At 38.0% G+C, this 21,157-nt stretch overlaps 1 protein-coding gene across 5 annotated transcripts in view; it reads left to right on the top strand.

Annotated features, from left to right (window-relative positions):
* The window catches only part of fat3a (FAT atypical cadherin 3a), a 187,165-nt gene that overhangs the window by 145,642 nt on the left and 20,366 nt on the right, over nt 1-21,157 (top strand). For all 5 annotated transcript variants that reach the window (XM_089121003.1, XM_089121001.1, XM_089121002.1 and 2 more), the window contains 14 exons: nt 1,131-1,327; nt 4,979-5,132; nt 5,208-5,441; nt 6,653-7,042; nt 8,823-9,037; nt 9,123-9,260; nt 10,670-10,813; nt 10,897-11,094; nt 11,884-12,108; nt 12,632-13,208; nt 15,155-15,289; nt 15,384-15,541; nt 17,545-18,013; nt 19,006-19,159. In XM_089121003.1, the coding sequence (XP_088977129.1) occupies nt 1,131-1,327; nt 4,979-5,132; nt 5,208-5,441; nt 6,653-7,042; nt 8,823-9,037; nt 9,123-9,260; nt 10,670-10,813; nt 10,897-11,094; nt 11,884-12,108; nt 12,632-13,208; nt 15,155-15,289; nt 15,384-15,541; nt 17,545-18,013; nt 19,006-19,159 (3,388 nt within the window). The remainder of the gene's footprint in view (nt 1-1,130; nt 1,328-4,978; nt 5,133-5,207; nt 5,442-6,652; nt 7,043-8,822; nt 9,038-9,122; nt 9,261-10,669; nt 10,814-10,896; nt 11,095-11,883; nt 12,109-12,631; nt 13,209-15,154; nt 15,290-15,383; nt 15,542-17,544; nt 18,014-19,005; nt 19,160-21,157) is intronic.

Here is a 21,157-nt window from a genome sequence, read left to right as displayed (position 1 = left end):
AAAAATAGTCATATTTTGTAATATTAGTAAAATTTATATAAATACCCGTTTTAAATTTGAATATATAGTAAAATGTAATTTATTCCTGTGCTCAAAGCTGAATTTTCAGCATCATTATTCCAGTCTTCAGTGTCACATGATTCTTCAGAAATCACTCCAATATGGTGATTGATTCTCAAGAAACATTTCAGATTATTATTGTCGATGTTAAAAACCACTAATACATTTTAAGGATAATAAATAAAAAGTTTAAAAGAATCTTTTGTAACATTTTTAATGTATTTACTGCCACTTTGGATCAATTGAATTCCTTGCTGAATACTGACCCCAAACATTTGAACACTAGTGTATATTGCTTTTGTCACTAAAAAAAAACAAAACAAATCAAACATCATGAGATATGACATGATAAATGACACTTGTTTCTGTGTGAACATGAGCAGACTTTAATATTTGATGATATGATGCAGTGACATTTGCATTTTATTGCATTACACGCATCAGAAGCTTTCGAGCCATTGCTTATAAAGCACAGAAAAAGCAATGCAGCTTGTCCAAGTCCCAGTGAGCGAGAGCGTGGGATAAGAGAAATGAAGTCGGAAGGCGTCCAGGCCTTTGTTGACGCGTCTCAGTTAGAAACTGTTCCGTGTTATCAGCCCCAGCTGAGTTAAAATACTCTCTTTATTAGATGAATAAGGCGGCGCGTATTTGTACTACGAGTGTACAGTAATTGGATGCTTGTCAACGCAAAGGCTGCTTTGATTATAGAGTCGTCTCCGTTTAACTCTCGCTCTCCTTTTTTCCCTCTTTCCACCTCTGTCTGCTTGAGGTTTAAAAGATGACCTGTCCTAATGAGCCGGGTAGGACTTCAGTCCGTGTGATAAATCTGGAAGGCCGTAATTGATGGTAGTGGTGATCATTTAAATGTGAATAAAAAGAAATGATTATTACAATTCATACTAATGAGTGTGCCCTCATTGAGAGGACTAATGGAGGTTATTAAGATAATCCTGGAAGTGAGCGTGTGTTGTGTTACAATCACTAGTGGATTTAATTGCTGATTAAATTGTCACAGACTATTGAGAGATTAAGTGTCCGATGTAATCTCTTCTGTGTGTGTTTGTGTGTAGGTGGGAACCGAGGCGGCGTGTTCGCTCTGGGTTTGGTTCAGGGAGAGTGGAAGCTGTACGTTAAGCGACCGTTAGACCGCGAGGAACAAGAACGGTACTTTATCAATGTGACGGCGACAGACGGGCTTCACGTGTCCATGGCAAACGTAGAGGTCATGGTCATGGACACCAACGACAACAGTCCCGTCTGTGACCCGGTGAGTAAAACATTCAACCCTGCAAAGCAAACAATGTCGTATGTGATATGCCTCTAAATTATCAACATGATCACAACGCTTATAAAGCCTGCTGAACACATGCCTTCTGTCTTCATATCGCATTCCTGCAAAGACGACTGAAAATTTAATCGCGATCGACTGTTTCTTTAAGACCCGCCCCCTTTAGTTACTGTTTATTTTGCTATGTCCGACAAGCCGTGCCGCTATGGCAAGCCGTTTTAACTTTTAATCATTCGCAGGATATAAATTCTTGATATCAACAATGCCATTTTTTGATATCAAGAATTTAATTGTTGATATCTCAACAATTAAATTCTTGATATCAAAAAATGGCATTGTTGATATCAAGAATTGAATTGTTGATATCAAGAATTGAATTGCTGATATCTGTAATTGTATTTTCACTAGTGAAATGTCACCATAGGCTGGCAAGCCGTTTTAGCTTTTATTTATTTCCAGGATATGAATTCTTGATATCAACAATTAAATTATTGATATCAACAATATCAAGAATTACATTTTTGATATCAAGAATTCATATCCTGGAAATGAATAAAAGCTAAAACGGCTTGCCATAGAGGACACTAACAATGCTCCGACAGACAGGACAGAGCAGGTTACTTTTGATATGAAACAAAGTCTCAATTTTTAAATTTGGTCCTTTTTTAAAGACATTTAAACAATAAATACCATTTTGTGGCTCTTTAATGTGTCGTGACAGATCGCTGTAGAGCCTCAGTTAAAGCTGCTCGTGAGCTGATCATCTTATCCTTCTAGTTCATTTATAGCATTAAAAAAACATGAATGAACATCAGAAGGAATGTTGTTTCAACTGCGGAAAGACGTCAGTACACACCGTTTTTCAAGTTCAAAACCTCAAACGTTTATATGTTTTATATATAATCCTCAAACGTGTGTTTATATTTGAGCCAGACCGATATATCGGCAGGCCGATATTATCGGCCGATATTAGACATTTTCTAAAATATCGGTATCGGCAGTTATAATGGCCGATAAATTAATATTTCAAAAATAAAAATAAAAACGGCCACATCCTGCAACCTGTTGATCCAGCCAGAGTCGGGCAGAGAGAACCAGTTATGCATTATCATAATATTTTAGTTAAAACTCATAATTAACTACAAATAACTAATGTTAGGGAAATTTGTTAACATTTTGTTGTTGCGTTTCTGAAATAAAAAAAAATACTAATAATATCGGCCGATATATCGGAATATCGGATTTTAAAACCAACAAATATTTGTATCGGTATCGGCCTTCAAAATCCTTTATCGGTCGGTTTAATCCTTTACCTTTAAGATTATTCACAACAATTGAGCAAATGTTCACACAAATATGAAAAATTGAACAAGTGTTGTAAAAACACATTACAGTGTGAAACACTGCTTTTTAAACCTTTAAATGTTTTTGTTGTGAATAACATATACTATAGTGCCAAAGGTTTTGCGACATCTGCCTTTACATGCACATGTACTTAAATGACATCCCATTCTTCATCCGAATGGTTTATTATGGAGTTGGCCCACCCTTTGCCGCTATAACAGTTTCAACTCTTCTGGGAAGGCTTTGCACAAGGTTTAGGAGTGTGTTTATTAGAGCCAGACCGATATATCGGCAAACCGATATTATCGGCCGATATTAGGCATTTTCCAATCTATCGGTATGGGCAGTTATAATGGCCAATAAATGAATATTTCAAAAATAAAATAAAAACGGACGAAACACGCTTGAACCATGTCATTACTGTTGGAGTTGTATAGTTTGTCCACCAGAGGGCACTCTACACCGTTCCTGTTGGCAACACTCGTTGAGTTGGTCACGAGACATACATTGCTTGAATAGCAATTAAAAGAACATCCCCATCAGTTCTCTTAACTCAAATAAGCATGACAAAATTTGTGCCTATCATGTCCAGTTTAATAAATAAATAAAATATCGGCCGATATATCGGAATATCCGATTTTAAAACCCAAAAATATTTGTATCGGTATCAGCCTTCAAAATCCTTTATCGGTCGGGCTCTAGTTTATATATATATATATATATATATATATATATATATATATATAAATGTTAGGCTTTACATGGTACAGTAAAAGTTTATTCGCTTAGCATTCATCAGAATTCGAAGGAGTGCATTTTTTTAGCATGTTTGCTTGGCAGTTTCAAATCTACATGGTAAACCTGAATGATTACAAGCCAAAGCCAGGAGTATTTTGGGAACCAGTGAGTCCACTTACTGTACAGCAGCCAAGAAGTTCAGGGGAAATGATCTATGAGCATAAAACATGACCTTGTTCAAATGAGGTCAAGCTGAAAATTAGGTCAGTCTGTTTAGCAGGGGGCATTTAGGTTAAGTCTCAAAACTTATCGAGCTGCCTAGATACAGCATTTCTTAACATTGTAGGTGCATACTTTTGGGGCAAATCAATAATAAAATGCTCATGCATGAAAGAAACATTTAAAAACTTGAAACGTTTCACTTTAACTATAGTAGGCTATAATGTGCCTACTTGCCCCAAAAATTCAAATCAATGCATTACTGTAAGTGCACCTAAAATGGCCAAAACTTTAAAAGTTTGAATGTACAATTACAATTACTAAAAGCATGTAATCTGGAAATGTTCAAATCAGATATTCAAATGTGCCCACAATGGTCTTCATGTGTGCCTATAATGGCCATTAATGATTGAATTGAACGTTTGAATGTTTCCAGTAATGTCCAACAATGTTTGAATGCACATATGATGGCCCAAAACTATTAATTCAGATGTTCGTGCATGTCTATAATGGTAAATAATGATTGAATTGAACTTTCAATGTTTCCAGTAATATCTAAAAATGTTTGGATGCACAAATGATGGCCCAAAACTATTAATTCAGATGTTCATGCATGTCTATAATGGTCAATAATGATTGAATTGAACTTTTGAATGTTCCTAAGATGGACAAAAATGGTCAAATCAGATTTCCAAACAATTAAAACAACATTTGCAAATGATAGCCATGTTTGAATCTTCCTACTGGCCAAAAACATTTGAATGCGATAAAACTACACTGGCCAAAAATGAATTGCCAATTGAATGTGTCTATGATAGCCAATCATGTTTCCATGCACCTATAATGGCCGAAAATGATCAAATGTAATATTTGAATGTACCCGCAAATTGTCCAAACATTTTCATGCACATATGATGGCTAAAAATGTTCAAATGTGTATATGATAACCACAAATGATTGACTTTTGAACATTTGAAAGTGACTGTGAAGGCCGAAAACATTTGCATGCACTTGTTGTGATGGGCAAAAAACAATCAAATCAGATGTTCCTGTAACTATAATGGCCAAATGTTATTGAAATGAATGTTTGATTATACCTATGATGGCCAAAAATGGTTCAAGCCAGTGTTTAAATGTGCCAGCAAGAGTTGAAAACATTCAAAGCATATTGAAAGGCCAAAAGTGTTTTTATGTGCCTACCATGGCCAAAAATGTTTGAATACAACCATGATGTCCAAAAATAATGACATTAGATGTTCAAATGTGCCGACAATGTTCAGAAGCGTTTCGTTACACTGATGCCTCTAATGAGCATGTTTGTGTCTGTAGGCCGTGTATTCTGTGTCCGTGTCCGAAGACGTCCCCCTGAATAAGCAAATTCTCCAGGTCAAAGCCACAGACGCTGACGCCGGCTCAAACGCACAGATCCAGTTCTCTCTGTTGGGTTCTGGAGCTGAAGACTTCATAATGCATCCACGCACAGGTATGAGAGTCGTCGGGGTTAAAGAGATGTCCATGGCGTTGCTGTTCGCTTATAAATCTCTTTCTCACACTGCAGGCGAGCTGAGGACAGCCGTGGCGCTGGACCGTGAAAAGGTCGCTCGGTACTCTCTGGTTGCCCGTGCGACGGATGGTGGCGGTTTGTGGTGTGAAGCTGAGGTGACGGTGGTTCTCTTGGACGTAAATGACAGTCCTCCGATGTTTAGCATGCCCCATTACACCATTAGCGTCTACGAGAACACCGCCACTAAAGCTCTGCTGACCCGGATACAAGCCATAGACCCTGATCTAGGTATGAGCATAACCACTTCTGTACCTGTAGTCTCATATGCTTTCATTGAGGGGGTTAAAAGTAAACTCTAATAGAGTATACTTCATCCACTATCTATCACTGGCAAAGCCTAGCAATTAACTTAAAAAATGCTACCAATGTGCATGCTAGCAAAATGTTAATTAATCATAATTAAAATGAACAATGTTAAAACCCAGACAGCAAACTGACATTGAATCAACGTGGAAACGACGTCTCTCATGACATTGAAACAACGTTGATTTTGCTCATCGAATTAACGTTGAACCAACGTCAGACGCGGCATTCTTCAAAGCTAAATGAAAATCGAAAATTGGTTTGCTTTCATAACGTTGAAACAACGAGTTGATTTCAAGTTGATTTTCCGTTAGTTTTGAAAGAATGACGCGTTTGACGTTGGTTCAACATTAATTCGATGAGCAAAACAATGTCATATCAACGTTGTTTCGATGTCATATTTCCACGTTGAGTCAGTTTGCTATCTGGGAACATGCTATTAAACGTTAGCAAGCGAGTTAAATCATGTTAGCCATGTACTTAAACATGTTAGAAACATGTTAATTCATGTTAGCATTATGCTAAAACCTGTTAATTTATACCACCAATGTGTGAAATATTGCTAACAATATGCTAATGCTAACAACATATTCTGTTTTAGCAAAATGCTGTCATGCTTGCAGCATGTTAACAACATGCTAATTAATGCTAAAAGTGTGATAAAACATGCTATCAATATAGTATGTTAAAACATGCTAACAAAATGCTAATTCATGTTAGCAATGTGTTAAACATGATAGTGTAGGCCTACTGTTATTTTTTTATATTAACAACATGCATGCTTGCTTTTACAGCATGTTAAAACATGTTAGTAACATCTTAAATAATGTTAGCAACATGTTAATTCATGGTAAAAATGTAATGTTAATTCATGTTAGCAGTTAAAGTCATGCGAGCAAACAAGTTAAAAATCATGTTAGCAAACATGTTAATTCATGCTAACAATATTTAAATGCATTTGACATTCTACAGCATGAAAAGTTTTCCCTTTTAGTTAATAGTTGATTGTAAAAGAGTCGACCAGCTTATAACTATTAATAAGCAGTTTCAACCATCTGGAAAGTTAATCTCTAAAAACTGAATGTTTTTGGTGTAGTTTTGTAGCTATAGAATCCTGCATGCGTTTTATTTTGCAGGTGTTAATCGTAAAGTGGTTTATTCCCTTGTTGACTCGGCTGATGGATTCTTCTCCATCGATAAATCATCCGGGATTGTTGTTTTGGAGCGTTTGTTGGACCGCGAGGTTCAGTCTTCATACCATGTAACGGTCCGTGCATCAGATCAAGGAGTTCCTGTTCACCTTTCCTCTCTGGCGAACATCACTATCACGGTTCTGGACATTAACGACAACCCACCCGTGTTTGAGAGGAGGGACTATCTGGCCACGCTTCCTGAAGATGTCGCAGTGGGTACGGAAGTGGTACAAGTTTATGCGGCGAGTAAAGATATTGGCACCAATGCTGATATTTACTACAACATCAGATCCGGAAACCAACAGGGCCATTTCACCATTAACATCAATACAGGTGAGATTACACCGAAATTTTAAAGGTGCACTATGTATTTTTTTTTGTGTTCAAAATTGACAATATTCAAATAGCGAGTCAATGCTTCATTAATCCATCTTCCAAAACGTGTTTTTGTCTTACCCTAATTGTCTATGAGAAGACTATTATAAGTGCTTATTTTAGACATATCATGAAATAGTACTTTGCTAGCATTATTTAATGTGTTGCTATCATGTTTTAACATACAGCTGGAACATTCATGCTAGAAACTTGTTAAATCAAGGCAAGGCAAGTTTATATAGCTCATTTCATACACTATGGTAATTCAATTTAAATAATTTTATAGAGAAATGAATTAAAATAATCACAAAATAAAAGCAAGGAAAATAATAAAAAAAACAATTCCCTAAAATCGGACAGGTGGAGCTCTAGGACTGACTCACTGGGTAACCTCAGGTTCACTTTCCCCAAATCATTAGTAATATGTTAATTCACATTATCAATGTGATTAAACATGTTAATTCAGGCTAACAGCATGTTAATTCATTTTAGTGATGTACTAAGACAGGTTAACAACATGTTAATTCACGTAATTCAGCAATTAATGCTAGCAATGTGTTAAAACGTTAACAAATTGCTAGCAGTGTGGCAAAACATGTTAGCAGCAAGCTAATTCATGTTAGCAACATAATGTTAACAACAGGTTAAAAAAAGCTTCAATCATGCTAATTCATGCTAGCAACTTGTTAAAACGTTTATTAATTCAACGTTTGTCCCACATTAACATTTGTCCCAACGAAATTTACTCATCTGGTTATGGTTCCCAGACAGCAAACTGACATTGAATCAACGTGGAAACGACGTCTCTCATGACATCGAAACAACGTTGATTTTGCTCATCGAATTAACGTTGAACCAACGTCAGACGCGGCGTTCTTCAAATCGAAAATCATGAAAATCGAAAATTGGTTTGCTTTCATAACGTTGAAACAACGTTGATTTCAAGTTGATTTTCCGTTAGTTTTGAAAGAATGACGCGTCTGACGTTGGTTCAACGTTAATTCGATTAGCAAAACAATGTCAGATCAACGTTGTTTCGATGTCATATTTCCACGTTGATTCAATGTCAGTTTGCTATCTGGGTTGTTGCATCACTGTACTGGAATTTATTTGTGTTTATTAATGGGTAAAGCTACAGTAACATCTTCAAGATGAGATCCTTTTCATCTAAACTGGTTATCGGCCATTTTGCAAGATGTAAACAACACTGGTCCAGAAACACTTGTAACTGTTTTCTTTATTTCACATGTAAAGAAAACATATTAAAGATGTTTGTTTAACTTTTTGATTGAGTTTTATATGTTCTGTTGGTTGTATTTTATCCCAGCTTTTATGTAGTGTTAAAAAACTGAAACAGGAAGTGCTTCTGGACGAGTGTTGTTTACATCTTGCAAAATGGTCTATATCTTTTATGCCTAGTAGTGAATGTTTTAATCTGCATAATCTGTATCTTTCTTGAGTTTTGAGAAAGAACCATATTCATCCACACAAAACCGAAGCACAACCAATACAATGTTCTTCTGCAAAATACATGCAGTTTTGTTTTGTAACCACTAGAGGGCCAAAAATGACATAGTGTACCTTTAAATTAGATGTTCAAATGTGCATATGATGTTCATGAAATTGAATGTTTAAAGTAGGCTAATTGTTATAACATAATTATGTAATAGTTATAATAAAATAATCTGACATATTCATTCTGTATTGAGTTATACGTCTACCCCTGTGCCGTGTACAGGTGCCATCTCGGTATCTCGTCCGCTAGACTTTGAGTCCTGCAAGGATTATTTCCTGACGGTTGAGGCCACGGATGGCGGAACTCCGCCCCTCAGTGCTGTTACCATGGTGAACATTAACCTAACCGATGTCAATGACAACGCCCCCATGTTCAGCCGCGACGCCTACAGCGTGTCTATTAGTGAGGACGCTAACATAGGAGACACTGTGGTCAAGGTAAGAGGTCATGAAATTCACATCAGTCTTATTTTTGTCTTTTGAGATCAGCCTTATTATTCGGCCTTTTGTCACGGTTGCCTAGGTGACCGCGGAAGACGTCGACAGTCACGCGAACGGCGACGTCCTTTATTCCATCGTCAGCGGCGACCGAGAGAACCAGTTCTTCATCGAGCCAATCACGGGCCAGATCAAAGTCAACAAGCAGCTGGATCGAGAAACGGTGAGAAACATGGGATAAAATCCCACAGATCAGGGAACAGACGAAAACAAGAAGAAATTAAATATTTCACAGCACACATGAAAGCCTTTAATAATAGACTTGGTTCTAGGGGTTATTGTATTAAAAAATATTATCCTTGTGTCTGAGATTTAAGATAATCGTATTACACCTGTAAAACTGTTACACAACAGATAAAAAAAGATCATTATCTGAGAGAGATTCTGCTACATTTTTAACATACATTTGGCCCATTATGTTTCAAACTTCATTTGTATTTACAAGAGGGAAAATTTGCATACTTTTTTTTTTTAAGTGGCACATAATGTTATATCACTGCGACCACTAGATGGAGCTAAAGCTTCTTTGGATGATATGCAAAGTTTCCTTTTTTTACTCTCATGTCAATTAGCTTAATGAAGTCATTGTTGTTTTCAGCTTACCGAGTCTGTTCAATTATAGATGGTTAAAGGGGGGTCGGATCATTTCCTGGCTCTTTTGAAATACGACTTTGATGTATGGTGTAGACATACTCTAATAACTCTCAGTGTAAATCCTCTCCAAAGTCCATTAATTGTAACTAAGCTGCAAAAAAAAAAAAAAAAAAAGCTAGAAAATATAATGATTCATTTAGGAAAATAATCCCTTCTGAATAGTGTTTAACATTATAAATGGAGTTTTGGGAGAAAATAAAATGCCATAAATGTCTAAATTCAGTCCCTTTTAAAGAACAGAGAGGAAAAGAAAATTCAAAATGGCTGACTTCCTGTTGTGTTTAGGGCTTCACTCCAAGAATCTTTTTCGTAAGTATTGGGACATAACATATGCCGGTTTCCGTATAAGAAACGTAGCAAAGGAGAGCTTTGTTGACATGTATTATGTATTTCATATTTTTTGAACTGACTGTACAGCACTTTGGTCAGCAGTGGCTGTTTTAAACGTGCTTTATAAATAAAAGTGCCTTGCCTTGCCTTGACATTTTGTAGGTGGCGCTGTTGAGCCATTTTGCCACACCTAATTCTGAAACTCACATCAGATGTAAATTCTCCCTAGTTCTGACACGTGCAAAGTTTCGAGAGTTTTCAAGCATGTTTAGGACCGTAAAAATATGAGGTCCTCGTTTTGGAGAAGAAGAAGAAGAAATAGCAATTTTAAGGTCTTGGATGTTTAAAAAAAATGTACAAACTGCGTTTGTGTGTCTGTATGTATAGAGCTTCAGATGATCTGTCAGCTTCTCATGGACTATTTATGACGCAGGCAAAGTGAAAGAGAATATATGGATATGTGTTCATCTCTCTTTACTTTGTACTCTCTTTTCATCTCTTATTCTGTATGTTTTTAAATCTCTCTCTCTCTCTCTCTCTCTCTCTCTCTCTCTCTCTCTCTCTCTCTCTCTCTCTCTGAATCTGTAGATGGCTGGTTACTCGTTGTCCATCAGAGCTCTTGACAGCGGGACGCCAGCCATGTCCTCAACAGTGCAGGTCAACATCGACATCTCTGACGTCAACGACAACCCGCCCACCTTCACCCCAGCCAATCACACCGCGGTCATACAGGTATGATAATGAGCGACGGGTAAATCAGCCAATCACTTCCGAGTAATTTCATCATTTTAACACAAGCTTTTACTCAACAACAGGAGAACAAGCCTTTGGGAACGAGTGTCCTGCAGCTGTCTGTCGTCGATAAGGACGCCAGCCACAATGGCCCACCTTTCCATTTCCAAATCCTGGCAGGAAATGAGGGGGCGTGGTTTAAACTGGACAGAGAGGGGCTGTTGACGTCCAATCGGGTGTTTCGTAGGTCAGAGGGCACAGAATACATTATTCACGTGCAGGTAATGAGAAATGCTGGAGAAAAAATGTAAATCTTGATTTGTTTACGTAACCCACACATTATAAATGTCTTACTGTCACTACTTTTTATCCTTACATGATTTATGTAAATGGCTGTTATTATATTTTAAAACAAGCTAAATTTGAATCAAATCACACACATTTCAATTCAAACTAGAAAAAAAGTTTGATGAGACAAACTTTAAGTTGGCTTGAGAAAGCCAGACCAGAGAGTTTGAAAAGTTTTAATTAGTTTGAAGTTTGATAGATGGATTAGTTGGAAAGAAAGAATAGTTAGAAAGATAAGATAGATAGATAGATTAGTTATTAGAAAGATAGATTTGTTAGAAAGAAAGAAAGATTAGTTAGAAAGAAATAAAGAAAGAAAGATTCGTTAGAAAGAAAAAAGATAGATTTGTTAGAAAGAAAGACAGATAGATAGATATAGATTATTAGAAAAAAGAAAAAAAGATAGATTAGTTAGAAAGAAAAAAAGATAGATCAATTAGACAGAAAGAAAAAAAGATAGATTAGTTAGAAAGAAAAAAGATAGATTAATTAGAAAGAAAGAAAAAAGATAGATTAGTTAGAAAGAAAGAAAGAAAGAAAGATAGATAGATAGATAGATAGATAGATAGATAGATAGATAGATAGATAGATAGATAGATAGATAGATAGATAGATAGATAGATAGATAGATAGATAGATAGATAGATAGATAGATTAGATTAGTTCTGTGGTTTGATTGACACTTGGTTTAGCCAATCACTGTCTGCGGTTTCACACTCTAGGCCAGTGATTCGGGTCGGCCGCCCCTGTCGTCGATGGCGAGTGTGTTGGTGCGTGTGATAGAGGAGAGCGTTCACAAGCCAGTGGCGTCACCTTTACACGTGCACATCGTCACCATGGAGGACGAGTTTCCAGGAGGTGTGATCGGTCAGATACACGCGACAGACCAAGATGCATTTGATATACTGACCTACGGACACACACACCAGCAGAGCAGCCTTTTCAAGGTATTTGAGTGTGTGTTCCATTGGTTTGCCTTTTCTTTACGCACACAATTTTTTATTTTCATATTTTATTTTCATTTAATTTATATATTTATTTATTTTTAAAAAATTTTTTTTTAGTTAAGTTGAGTTGTCAATATTTTTGGTCCATTTTCTCATAAGAAAAAAAAACTATCAAAACGAATGTGTATATTTACTCAAATGTAATTTTACTCATTGTAGTTTTACTCATTGTGCTGTCAGACATGGTCAAAAACAACATAACTCTAATTTTGATAAATTTGTGAATCAATTTCGTGTATAGTTATGTGTGGTCACACTTTATTTTAAGGCGTCCCTGTTAAAGTACAGTAATTATACATCTGAGTAAAAATAATTAACTACATGTACTTACTATAGGATTAGTATGGTTTGGGGTTAGTTGCATATAATTCTGCATAGTTATAGTTATTAGTACACTTGTAACTTGTAACAAGGACTCTCAAAAAACCTTATTTTACACTCATCTGTATTTTTTCTCTCCCAGGTCAGCCCTCGAGATGGTCGAATCATCGCTCTGAGCGGGTTGGACGCGGGCCGCTACACCCTCAACGCAACTGTAACCGACGGCCGCTTCACGGTGACCGTCCCCGTGAGCGTGCACGTGGAGCAGGCCTCGGTGGAGATGCTCCACGACGCCGTGACGGTCCGTTTCGACCGCGTCTCCCCTCACGACTTCGTGTCCCGTCACCTCCCTTCGGTCAAACGCGTCCTGTCCGGCGTCATGGCGACGCCCCGCCCCGACGCTCTGCACGTGCTCAGTGTGCAGCCCGTGGAGTCCACGGGGCAGCTGGACCTGCTGGTGGCGGTGGAGACGGCGGATGGCGGCGGGTTCTACAAGGCGGCGTTCGTGACGCAGAAGCTGAGCTCGGCCCGACGCCAGCTGGACCAGGTCCTGAGGGTGTCTGCGGTTCTGGATAAGAACTGCTCGGGTCTGGATTGCAGGGAAGCCCAGTGTGAACAAACTATCACGCTGGACTCGCACAGTCTGCTCACGTACAGCTCCACCAAAACCAGCTTTGTGTCGCCCAAGTTTCACAGGAACACACGATGTGTGTGCAGCGGTGAGTGTTCAGCCCCTTTCACACTGAAATCTGGTTAAAATACTGTAAAATTAACGACTTTTCCGGTAAATACACAAATGTGCTGTTCACACAAGCAACGGCGTACCCTCTGTTTAAAAGTTAGATACTATTCACACATGATGAATCTGCATGTAAATACACACACACAGTTTCTGCGCAAAAAATATTGACTGGTGCCTGTCGGTTGGACAAATACTATAAAAACAAAACATTCATACTCTACAATCACGCTTTTACCATTGTTGTTCGACATTTTGAACCATTTCCATCAAAGAATATTAAAAAACGGTGTCAAATTGAATAATATTTAATTGATCATCTGTTGCTTAACAACTCAGCATAACCTTATTGATTCAGGGGCAGTTTACTTCACACAAGTAAAAACAAAAACTTTTTATGCGTTTCATTTGCTCAACAACATTGTTTTGGGGGGCGCTGAAAACACACAAAAAAGTAATAATTGAAAACAATACCATCACCAACTCTTTGTAAATTACAAAGATGCAAGTTTGTGTAAACAGTGATGTTATATATAGACCCCTTTTCAGTTGGTAAACATGGTGATGTTTTATGTGGGCGGAGCTTAGGTAGAGGCAGAACGATCCCTCTGGCCGCTTCACTAACGCTAGTTTTGTTAGCTTGTTTTTTTTAACAATGACTGGAGAAAATCCGAATTTGTTGACTTTAATTTGCGACAGTGCTACGGAGCTTGTGGCCTCTAGGGACACTAGACGTGAAAATTACAGGTCGAGCACCATCTAGTGGCCAAAAGTTCCGCAGTGTGGCTTTAATGTGTAAGGTCACTCAGTGTCCAGAACCGCGATTGTTATTTCCAAAAGTTATTTTTAACAGACGGAACCAGATTGGCCGACCCATAGCCGTCTACACACTCACTCAATGCATGGACGATCTGACAGGATTAACGTTACGTTACCTCGGTTGAGTGGCCTGACTTCTACACCTACCTTAAAGAGAAACCGATCGTAAAGAGTGTGTGTATGATCCGCAGTTCTGCCGAGCCAGCGCCGAGACGACAACAATATAAAGAGTGACATTACGGTGCGATTTTAATCATGTGAATATTTTCTAGAAAAACAATTTCCAGATACAGCATATATTCATTTTTCATCAATTCTTGCACCAAACAACACAACAAGATGACATTTAATAATAGTAACAATAATTTAAGCTCCTTATTATGTAGACAAATCTGTGCTGGTTTGTATTGGCCGCCTCCAGTTTTCACTTTGTTTTGCCTCCAGCTAGCGCCGTGACGTAACTGTGATAATACAGTCGATAATACACGTTAAACTTTCCTTATAAGGCGATTTTCAAGCGGCTAGCAATAGCGAGCTAGCTTTGAAAGCATAAGATCCCACCCTCCCTTCAGAAGGTCTCCTAAGCCACGCCTCCTACAAAACACATGACCGCACACAGCAGATTCTGATGTCTCAAAGCACATACCATTACAGTAATAATGAACATAGACAACTTAAAAAGCTCTTAACTTGTACCTTCTGACTGCTGCGGTAATATACATAAAAACATTTAACTTAGTCATTGATATCAGGAAGTGAAGAGAGTTTCAATCAGCATAAAAAAAAATAAATCACCAAATCACCTACCCTGTTTTTAACACAAGGTTAAAAGTGCTCTTAACCCTTGTGTAAAAGATATTAATCCAGGGTGAAGCGCAGTGTGTAAAACCCTTACATAAGCTCACCTATTACATGCACTTACAAAATCTTGACCACAGTGGCCTTGCACTCAAAAACAGCAGGAACAGAAACATTTTTTTTTTTTTGGGTTGTGGCCATTTAAATAATAATAAAAAAAATGTGTCTGGTCAATTATATCCCATATAATTTGGGCTAACAGTACACCACTACTTGTTTCCAATGGTAGTTTGTTCTTGTTTCGCTCAGACGGGAGTTGTTCTGCTGCGTCGGAGGTGTGTGTGGATATGAGATGCCCTGGTGACATGCAGTGCGTGGGAACGGACAGCAGCAGGGGGCCGTACGCGTGCCAGTGTCCGCCGGGGAAACTGGGAGAGTGTGCAGGTAACCTTTGACCCCTGTGTGAAGCCTCTTTATATGTAATTTATGATGTGGCACCTTCTGGAAATATTTCTTTTTCTCTCTGTGTGTTCTTCAGGACACACCTCTCTGAGCTTCTCTGGGAACAGTTATATCAAGTACAGAGTGACGGATGGCGAGAGAAGCGGAGAGATGAAGTTGGCCCTCCGGATCAGAACGCTGCAGAGCAAGGGAATCATCATGTACACGCGTGCAGATCCGTGCAGCGTGCTGAAGGTACTGCGCTCACATTAACACTCAATAAAACACGCTTACATGCCCATATCATTCGTTTACTTAGTTCAAATATTGTTTAACAGGGAAATCAGATTGAAAAGTTAAACGTTAAAACTCAATTTTGAGAGGTTAACAGGCATGTACACTACTGTTCAAAAGTTTGGGGGTCCATAAGTGATTAAAGGAATACTCCACTTTTTTTGGAAATAGGCTCAATTTACAACTACCAGTAACCAGACAGTTTCTGGTCTCATTGACTTCCATAGTATATTTTTTTTCCTACTATGGAAGTCAATGAGACCAGAAACTGTCTAGTTACTGATATTCTTGTAAATATCAGAAAATCGGCTGAATGGATTCGAGAATGTTAAAACTCAACTATTTAACTCTGAGGGACTTGTGAAATGAGCCTATTTTCAAAAAAAGTGGATTATCCCTTAAACTTTACTGTTATAGAACCAAACTGAATGAACAACTGATTTCAACTGAACAAGGACTGAACAATTACTATTGTCTTTTTAAAGCTGCTTTACAGCAGAATTAAATTCGGTTTACATAGTGGAATTGTTATTTTCCTGTTTATCACTGTAAATCTGCATTGAAACTATCATATCATAACAATAATTCACTGAATCGTAAAACGGAAAAATTACAGTAATTTTAAAATCAAAATAAAACGCTTATTAAAAAGATGACAATAGAGTGCCGAAGTTACGACGTCACTCTGTAGGCCGAAACGCGGAAGTGAGTTAGCATTTTAGCACTACCGTTTCCCTCGCTCTAAAGTCTATGGGATTTTTGAATGGGTTTTTGCTAAATCGCCTGAAATAAGGTCTGTGGCGAACAAAGCCTCTAAATATGTTCACGTTTTGATCTATGACATAGAACACACAGTTACCTGCTTGTGTTTTTTTTAAAACTTTATTGTCTCTGCTTGTGTTTTTAGGCTTCAAAATGTATACATTTTGGATGAACTTGTAAAAATTATCTTGATGGACAAAACGTGTAAGGGTCACAACTTATTTTTTGCGATTTTCCAGAAGTCTATGGGGAAAATGCATAGCTTTTTGATCGAGGGAACCCATGCGCCGCTAGCTTCCGAGTTGTCCTACAAAGTGACGGCATAACTTCGGCACTCTTTTTATTTGTTTATCTACATGTCATGTGACCATTTATCAACATCAATATCATTAACCATGAACATGCTAATGTGTTAAATTATTGAATTATTAATATAAAGGGCACTATTATATACCCAGAGCAATGTGGTGCCAGGCGCGACGCAAGTGTGTTTTGCTAGTTTCAGCCTGACGCAGTTATCGTTTTTAGGTCCTTGCCCCCCGTTGTTTAAATTGCAAACGCACTTGCTCCCATCTGTGCGCCCAAAGACTGCTGGTCCGAAAACACGGCCTGTTTGGGTGCATTGTTGCCGCGTTGCTATTTTGAGGCAACTGAAATGGACTGTGCCATTGACCAACTGAAACCTGGCCTAAAGTCAATGGCGCAATATTTTGTTTGTTGTTAGTAATATGCGATTTGTGAGCGCGTTAGTAATATGCGCCTATAGGTCGGTCCACAAAGTATATGCGTGTACACTTTGTCCTGTAGATGGTCTGCTCGTGAGCTTCATGAACAGATCCGTTTCCTCGCTAGAGAAGAATTGTATAGTGAATCCACCATGGCATGAGTGCAACTGGCTTTTAAAGGGAATGGGAGATGAGACTCTGATTGGTTTATTGCACGTTACACACCCAAAACACACCCATTACTCATTAAGAGAATAGAGACAACTCTTTTAGACCATGCGCCGGGTGCACCGACCATTTGTCCCGTCATTAAACTTGCAAAAGTGGATTCAGACGCACTAAGTCCACTTGCACTTTAGCCAATGCGCTTAGATCCTTAAAATAGTGCCCAATACCTCAGGGTGGATGTTTTTCCATCACATTTTTACGTCACATTTAAAATACAGTCGACTGACTGTATCTGCGTTTGATTGACAGATCGAAGAGGGAAAGTTGTGGTTCCAGTTGGATTGCAGCAACAGTCCCAGGAGCATCGGGATCTCCGGCCGCCCGGTCAACGACGGGAACTGGCATCACGTGGTCCTGGAGTTGCGTGGAAACTACAGCAGCCTCTCGCTAGACGACATGTACGTGGAACGGCGGCTGGCCACGGCCAAATACCGCCCCCTGGGAGCAGATTTGTCCATTTATTTCGGAGCGCAGGTGTCGCCTCCGGACGCCCGCAGCTTGACGGAAAGGAAAGGTCCGCGGGTCACCAATGGCTTTCAGGGCTGTCTGGACTCCGTGGTTCTGAACGACAACGAACTCCCGCTGCAGAACAAGCGCAGCCCGTACGCCGAGGTGGTGGGACTGACGGATCTCAAGTTGGGATGCGTTCTCTATCCGGACGCGTGTGCCGCCCAGCCCTGCCTCAACGGTGCCACCTGCATCAGCCTGCCGTCTGGAGGTGCGTGTGTGTGTGTGTTTCCTCTGGAAATATCTGGTTTTAGGATTGCAATGAGATTGGTCTTAATGTTATAATTAATCCTCCTGGTTGCTTCAGCTCGTCTGCAGTTAATCTGCTTCTGTGATGTAATTACTCGTGTTAATAAGCTTTGCTCAGTTTTGGCTTCAGTCAGATCGGCTTAGCTTCTGTCTGCTGAGTGAACTTCTTATTCACAACTACTGAGTCTGATGGAGACCAAATGACCAATTATGATGATTAAATCAGCTCCTGCTTTAAACATGCTCTCTAGTGAATCTCGTCTCTTTGCATTTCTTCCCCTTATAACTCTCTCCTCTTTTCTCGTTCGATTTTCACATAGTACTGTCTCTTCTCATCTCACTTGTTTTTGTCTAGTCTCTTCTCTCTTCTCATATTTCTGGAATTTCTCCCTTCTCTCTTTCATCTCTTCTCCTCGAGTCTCATTTTTCTAATTTCTCGTCTCTTCTCTTTCCTTATTGTCTCTCTCCTGTTTTTCGTCTCTTCATATCTCTATGTTAACGTCTTCATGTCTCGCATCTCATGTGTTGTTCTTGTCTCACCTTTTTACTTTCTGTTCATCTCTTATGATCTCATCTGTTATTTTCTCATATGTCTCATCTCTTTTCATGGTGTCTCATCTTGTTTCCCTTCTCATCTTTTCCTCCTGACTGTAGTCATCTCTCTCTTTCACTCGTTCACTGGCTCTGATGAATGGAGCAGTGCGTTGTGGGAGTTGCGGTGTCGTGCCATACACATCCTCTTTGAAAAGGTTGTTTGCGCAGGAGTGTCTGCCAGACGTGCGTGTGTGTGTCTGTTTGTTTGTTTGTTTGTTTGTTTGTTTTTTTGTGCAGACCTGATAAAACCAGCGCACTGTTTACTCACTGACATTTTCCACGCCATTTCCCAGCGGCGTGTGTCTGTGCGATTGTTTTGCAATTCATGAACAAACAGTCTGTCTTGTGTGTCTCTCTCAGGTTACTCCTGCAGTTGCAGTGCTCTGTTCACTGGAGGGCGCTGTGACACAGAGATCAGTGTGTGTATGCCGAACCCATGTCAGAACGGAGGTGTGTGTAAACCCATCGGAAACGCCTTCATCTGCAGCTGCAAGAGAGGATACACCGGCGTAACGTCAGTTTACCAACATATTCAACTGTCCTTTTAGTTATTCAGCCCACATGCTGTGTGAAAGTATTGAAATCCAAACTAAACCATAAAAAAACACTTTTCTTATATATATATATATATATATATATATATATATATATATAAGAAAAAACAAAAATAAACACTTTTCTTATATAAATATATATAGATATAAATATCTATATATATCTATATATATCTATATATATATATATATCTATATATATATATATATATATATATATATATATATATATGATGAGTAAGTGCCATTTGAAATTTTCTTCTAGAATGATCATTTTTATCAAGCTTGTATATTTAAGTTCAGTGATTTCACTTAAATGGCAATGATAATTACCTATTAATTGTTATTTAAGTGAAATTACTGAACTTAAATATACAAGTTTGATCAAAATCATCATTAAAGAAGAAAATTTCAAATGGCATTTAGAGGTTTTTGCATCGGAACTCTTCATATATATATATAAGAAAAAACAAAAATAAAACACTTTTCTTATATATATATATATATATATATATATATATATATTGCTGAATAATGATAGTTATTCTCTCTCTCTCTCTCTCTTTTAATATAAATAATATATTGCAGTTTATTTATATTTTTATATTAATTTTTTTATTAATATTTATAAATATAAATATCATACTATAAAATATAAAGATATAGTATTTTAATACTATTTTTAGCATTGTAACATGCATATATATTAATAATTGTAGAATATATAGAATGTATAACATATAAAATTATTTAATTTAATTATTCTATTATAATAATTGTATTTATTTGTTCACACTTATATAAATAATATATGTGCTTATGGTTTTATGAATATGATTATGCTTAATATATGTAATTATATTTAATATTTTTTTAATATAAATAATATAGTCCTTAAATTGTTAGCAGGAAAATGATAGTTATTCTCTCTCTCTCTCTCTCTCTCTCTCTCTCTCGATGACGCTGTGTCCGTTTGACGAACTCAGTGATTTAGATTGATGAACTTAAAATTCCCAAAGTCATAAGCTGCCAACAGAATTTAATAACCAGCATCTGTTCCTTCCTAAAACACGTACACAAGCCTGTTTCTGTTGGCACCACGCCGCGAAAAACTGGCACAGGCTTAGCACTGACTTCCTTGCCATGGCCGCATACATATTCATACTCGCATTTCCTCCGTGTACATTTTTCTGCCATCGTCGGTGTAATGCGTTTCTGAATTGTTCACTGAGTTTGAGCTGTTGTTCAATCTGTGGCCACAAGATGGTGGCATCAATCTATCTGTGTTTGAGTTAGCATTAAAAGATCATTTCATGCCTCTCTCTGCACAGAGGAGATTATACAGCTGCAGTCTCTCTTGGCTTATGCTAATGTAGTTCATTACAGGCACTTTTATTCACTCGTTTAGCACAATTGATGCCAAAACAAACAGACATTAGAAAACTTTAAACACGGCCTTTCGTGCTCTGCAGTGTCTTCAGTCGAGTCAAGTGTATAATATAGTAATATTGCTAAAAGGGGTCATGAACTGGCTTTTTTATATTTATCCACTTCACAGCTGTGGCATATCAAGATGCTGATTGGACACCGTGATTATTGCACCTATCCACAAGTTTCCTACGCCCCATGAGGCCTTGCGTCAAAAGTGGGCGCGACTTCCGGTTGGAAGTAAACAAAGCGCGACTTGACATGCTTGATACTCGTTCATTCAACAGTTGACAGTCATTCAAGTTATAGCGATCCAAACTAGCTAACGATGTGGGAACACAACCTCAACGAAATTCAAAAGGGTGAAATAACAGTACCTTTACCCTCCGCAGTCGTTGATTTGATTATTAATAATGTTATTATAATACTCCCATACTCATCAAGGCATGGTGACAGACAGTTGTGCGAGCTGACAAACAATTAAAATAAAAAATACACACTTAGTCATTGTGCTTTGGAGTTTATTCAAA

Source organism: Pimephales promelas, chromosome 16, assembly GCF_988280905.1.
Source record: "Pimephales promelas chromosome 16, fPimPro1.hap1.1, whole genome shotgun sequence".
Classification (NCBI taxonomy): domain Eukaryota; kingdom Metazoa; phylum Chordata; class Actinopteri; order Cypriniformes; family Leuciscidae; genus Pimephales; species Pimephales promelas.
The sequence above is the reverse complement of the archived record's forward strand: the minus strand, read 5'-3'. Positions and strand labels throughout refer to the sequence as shown.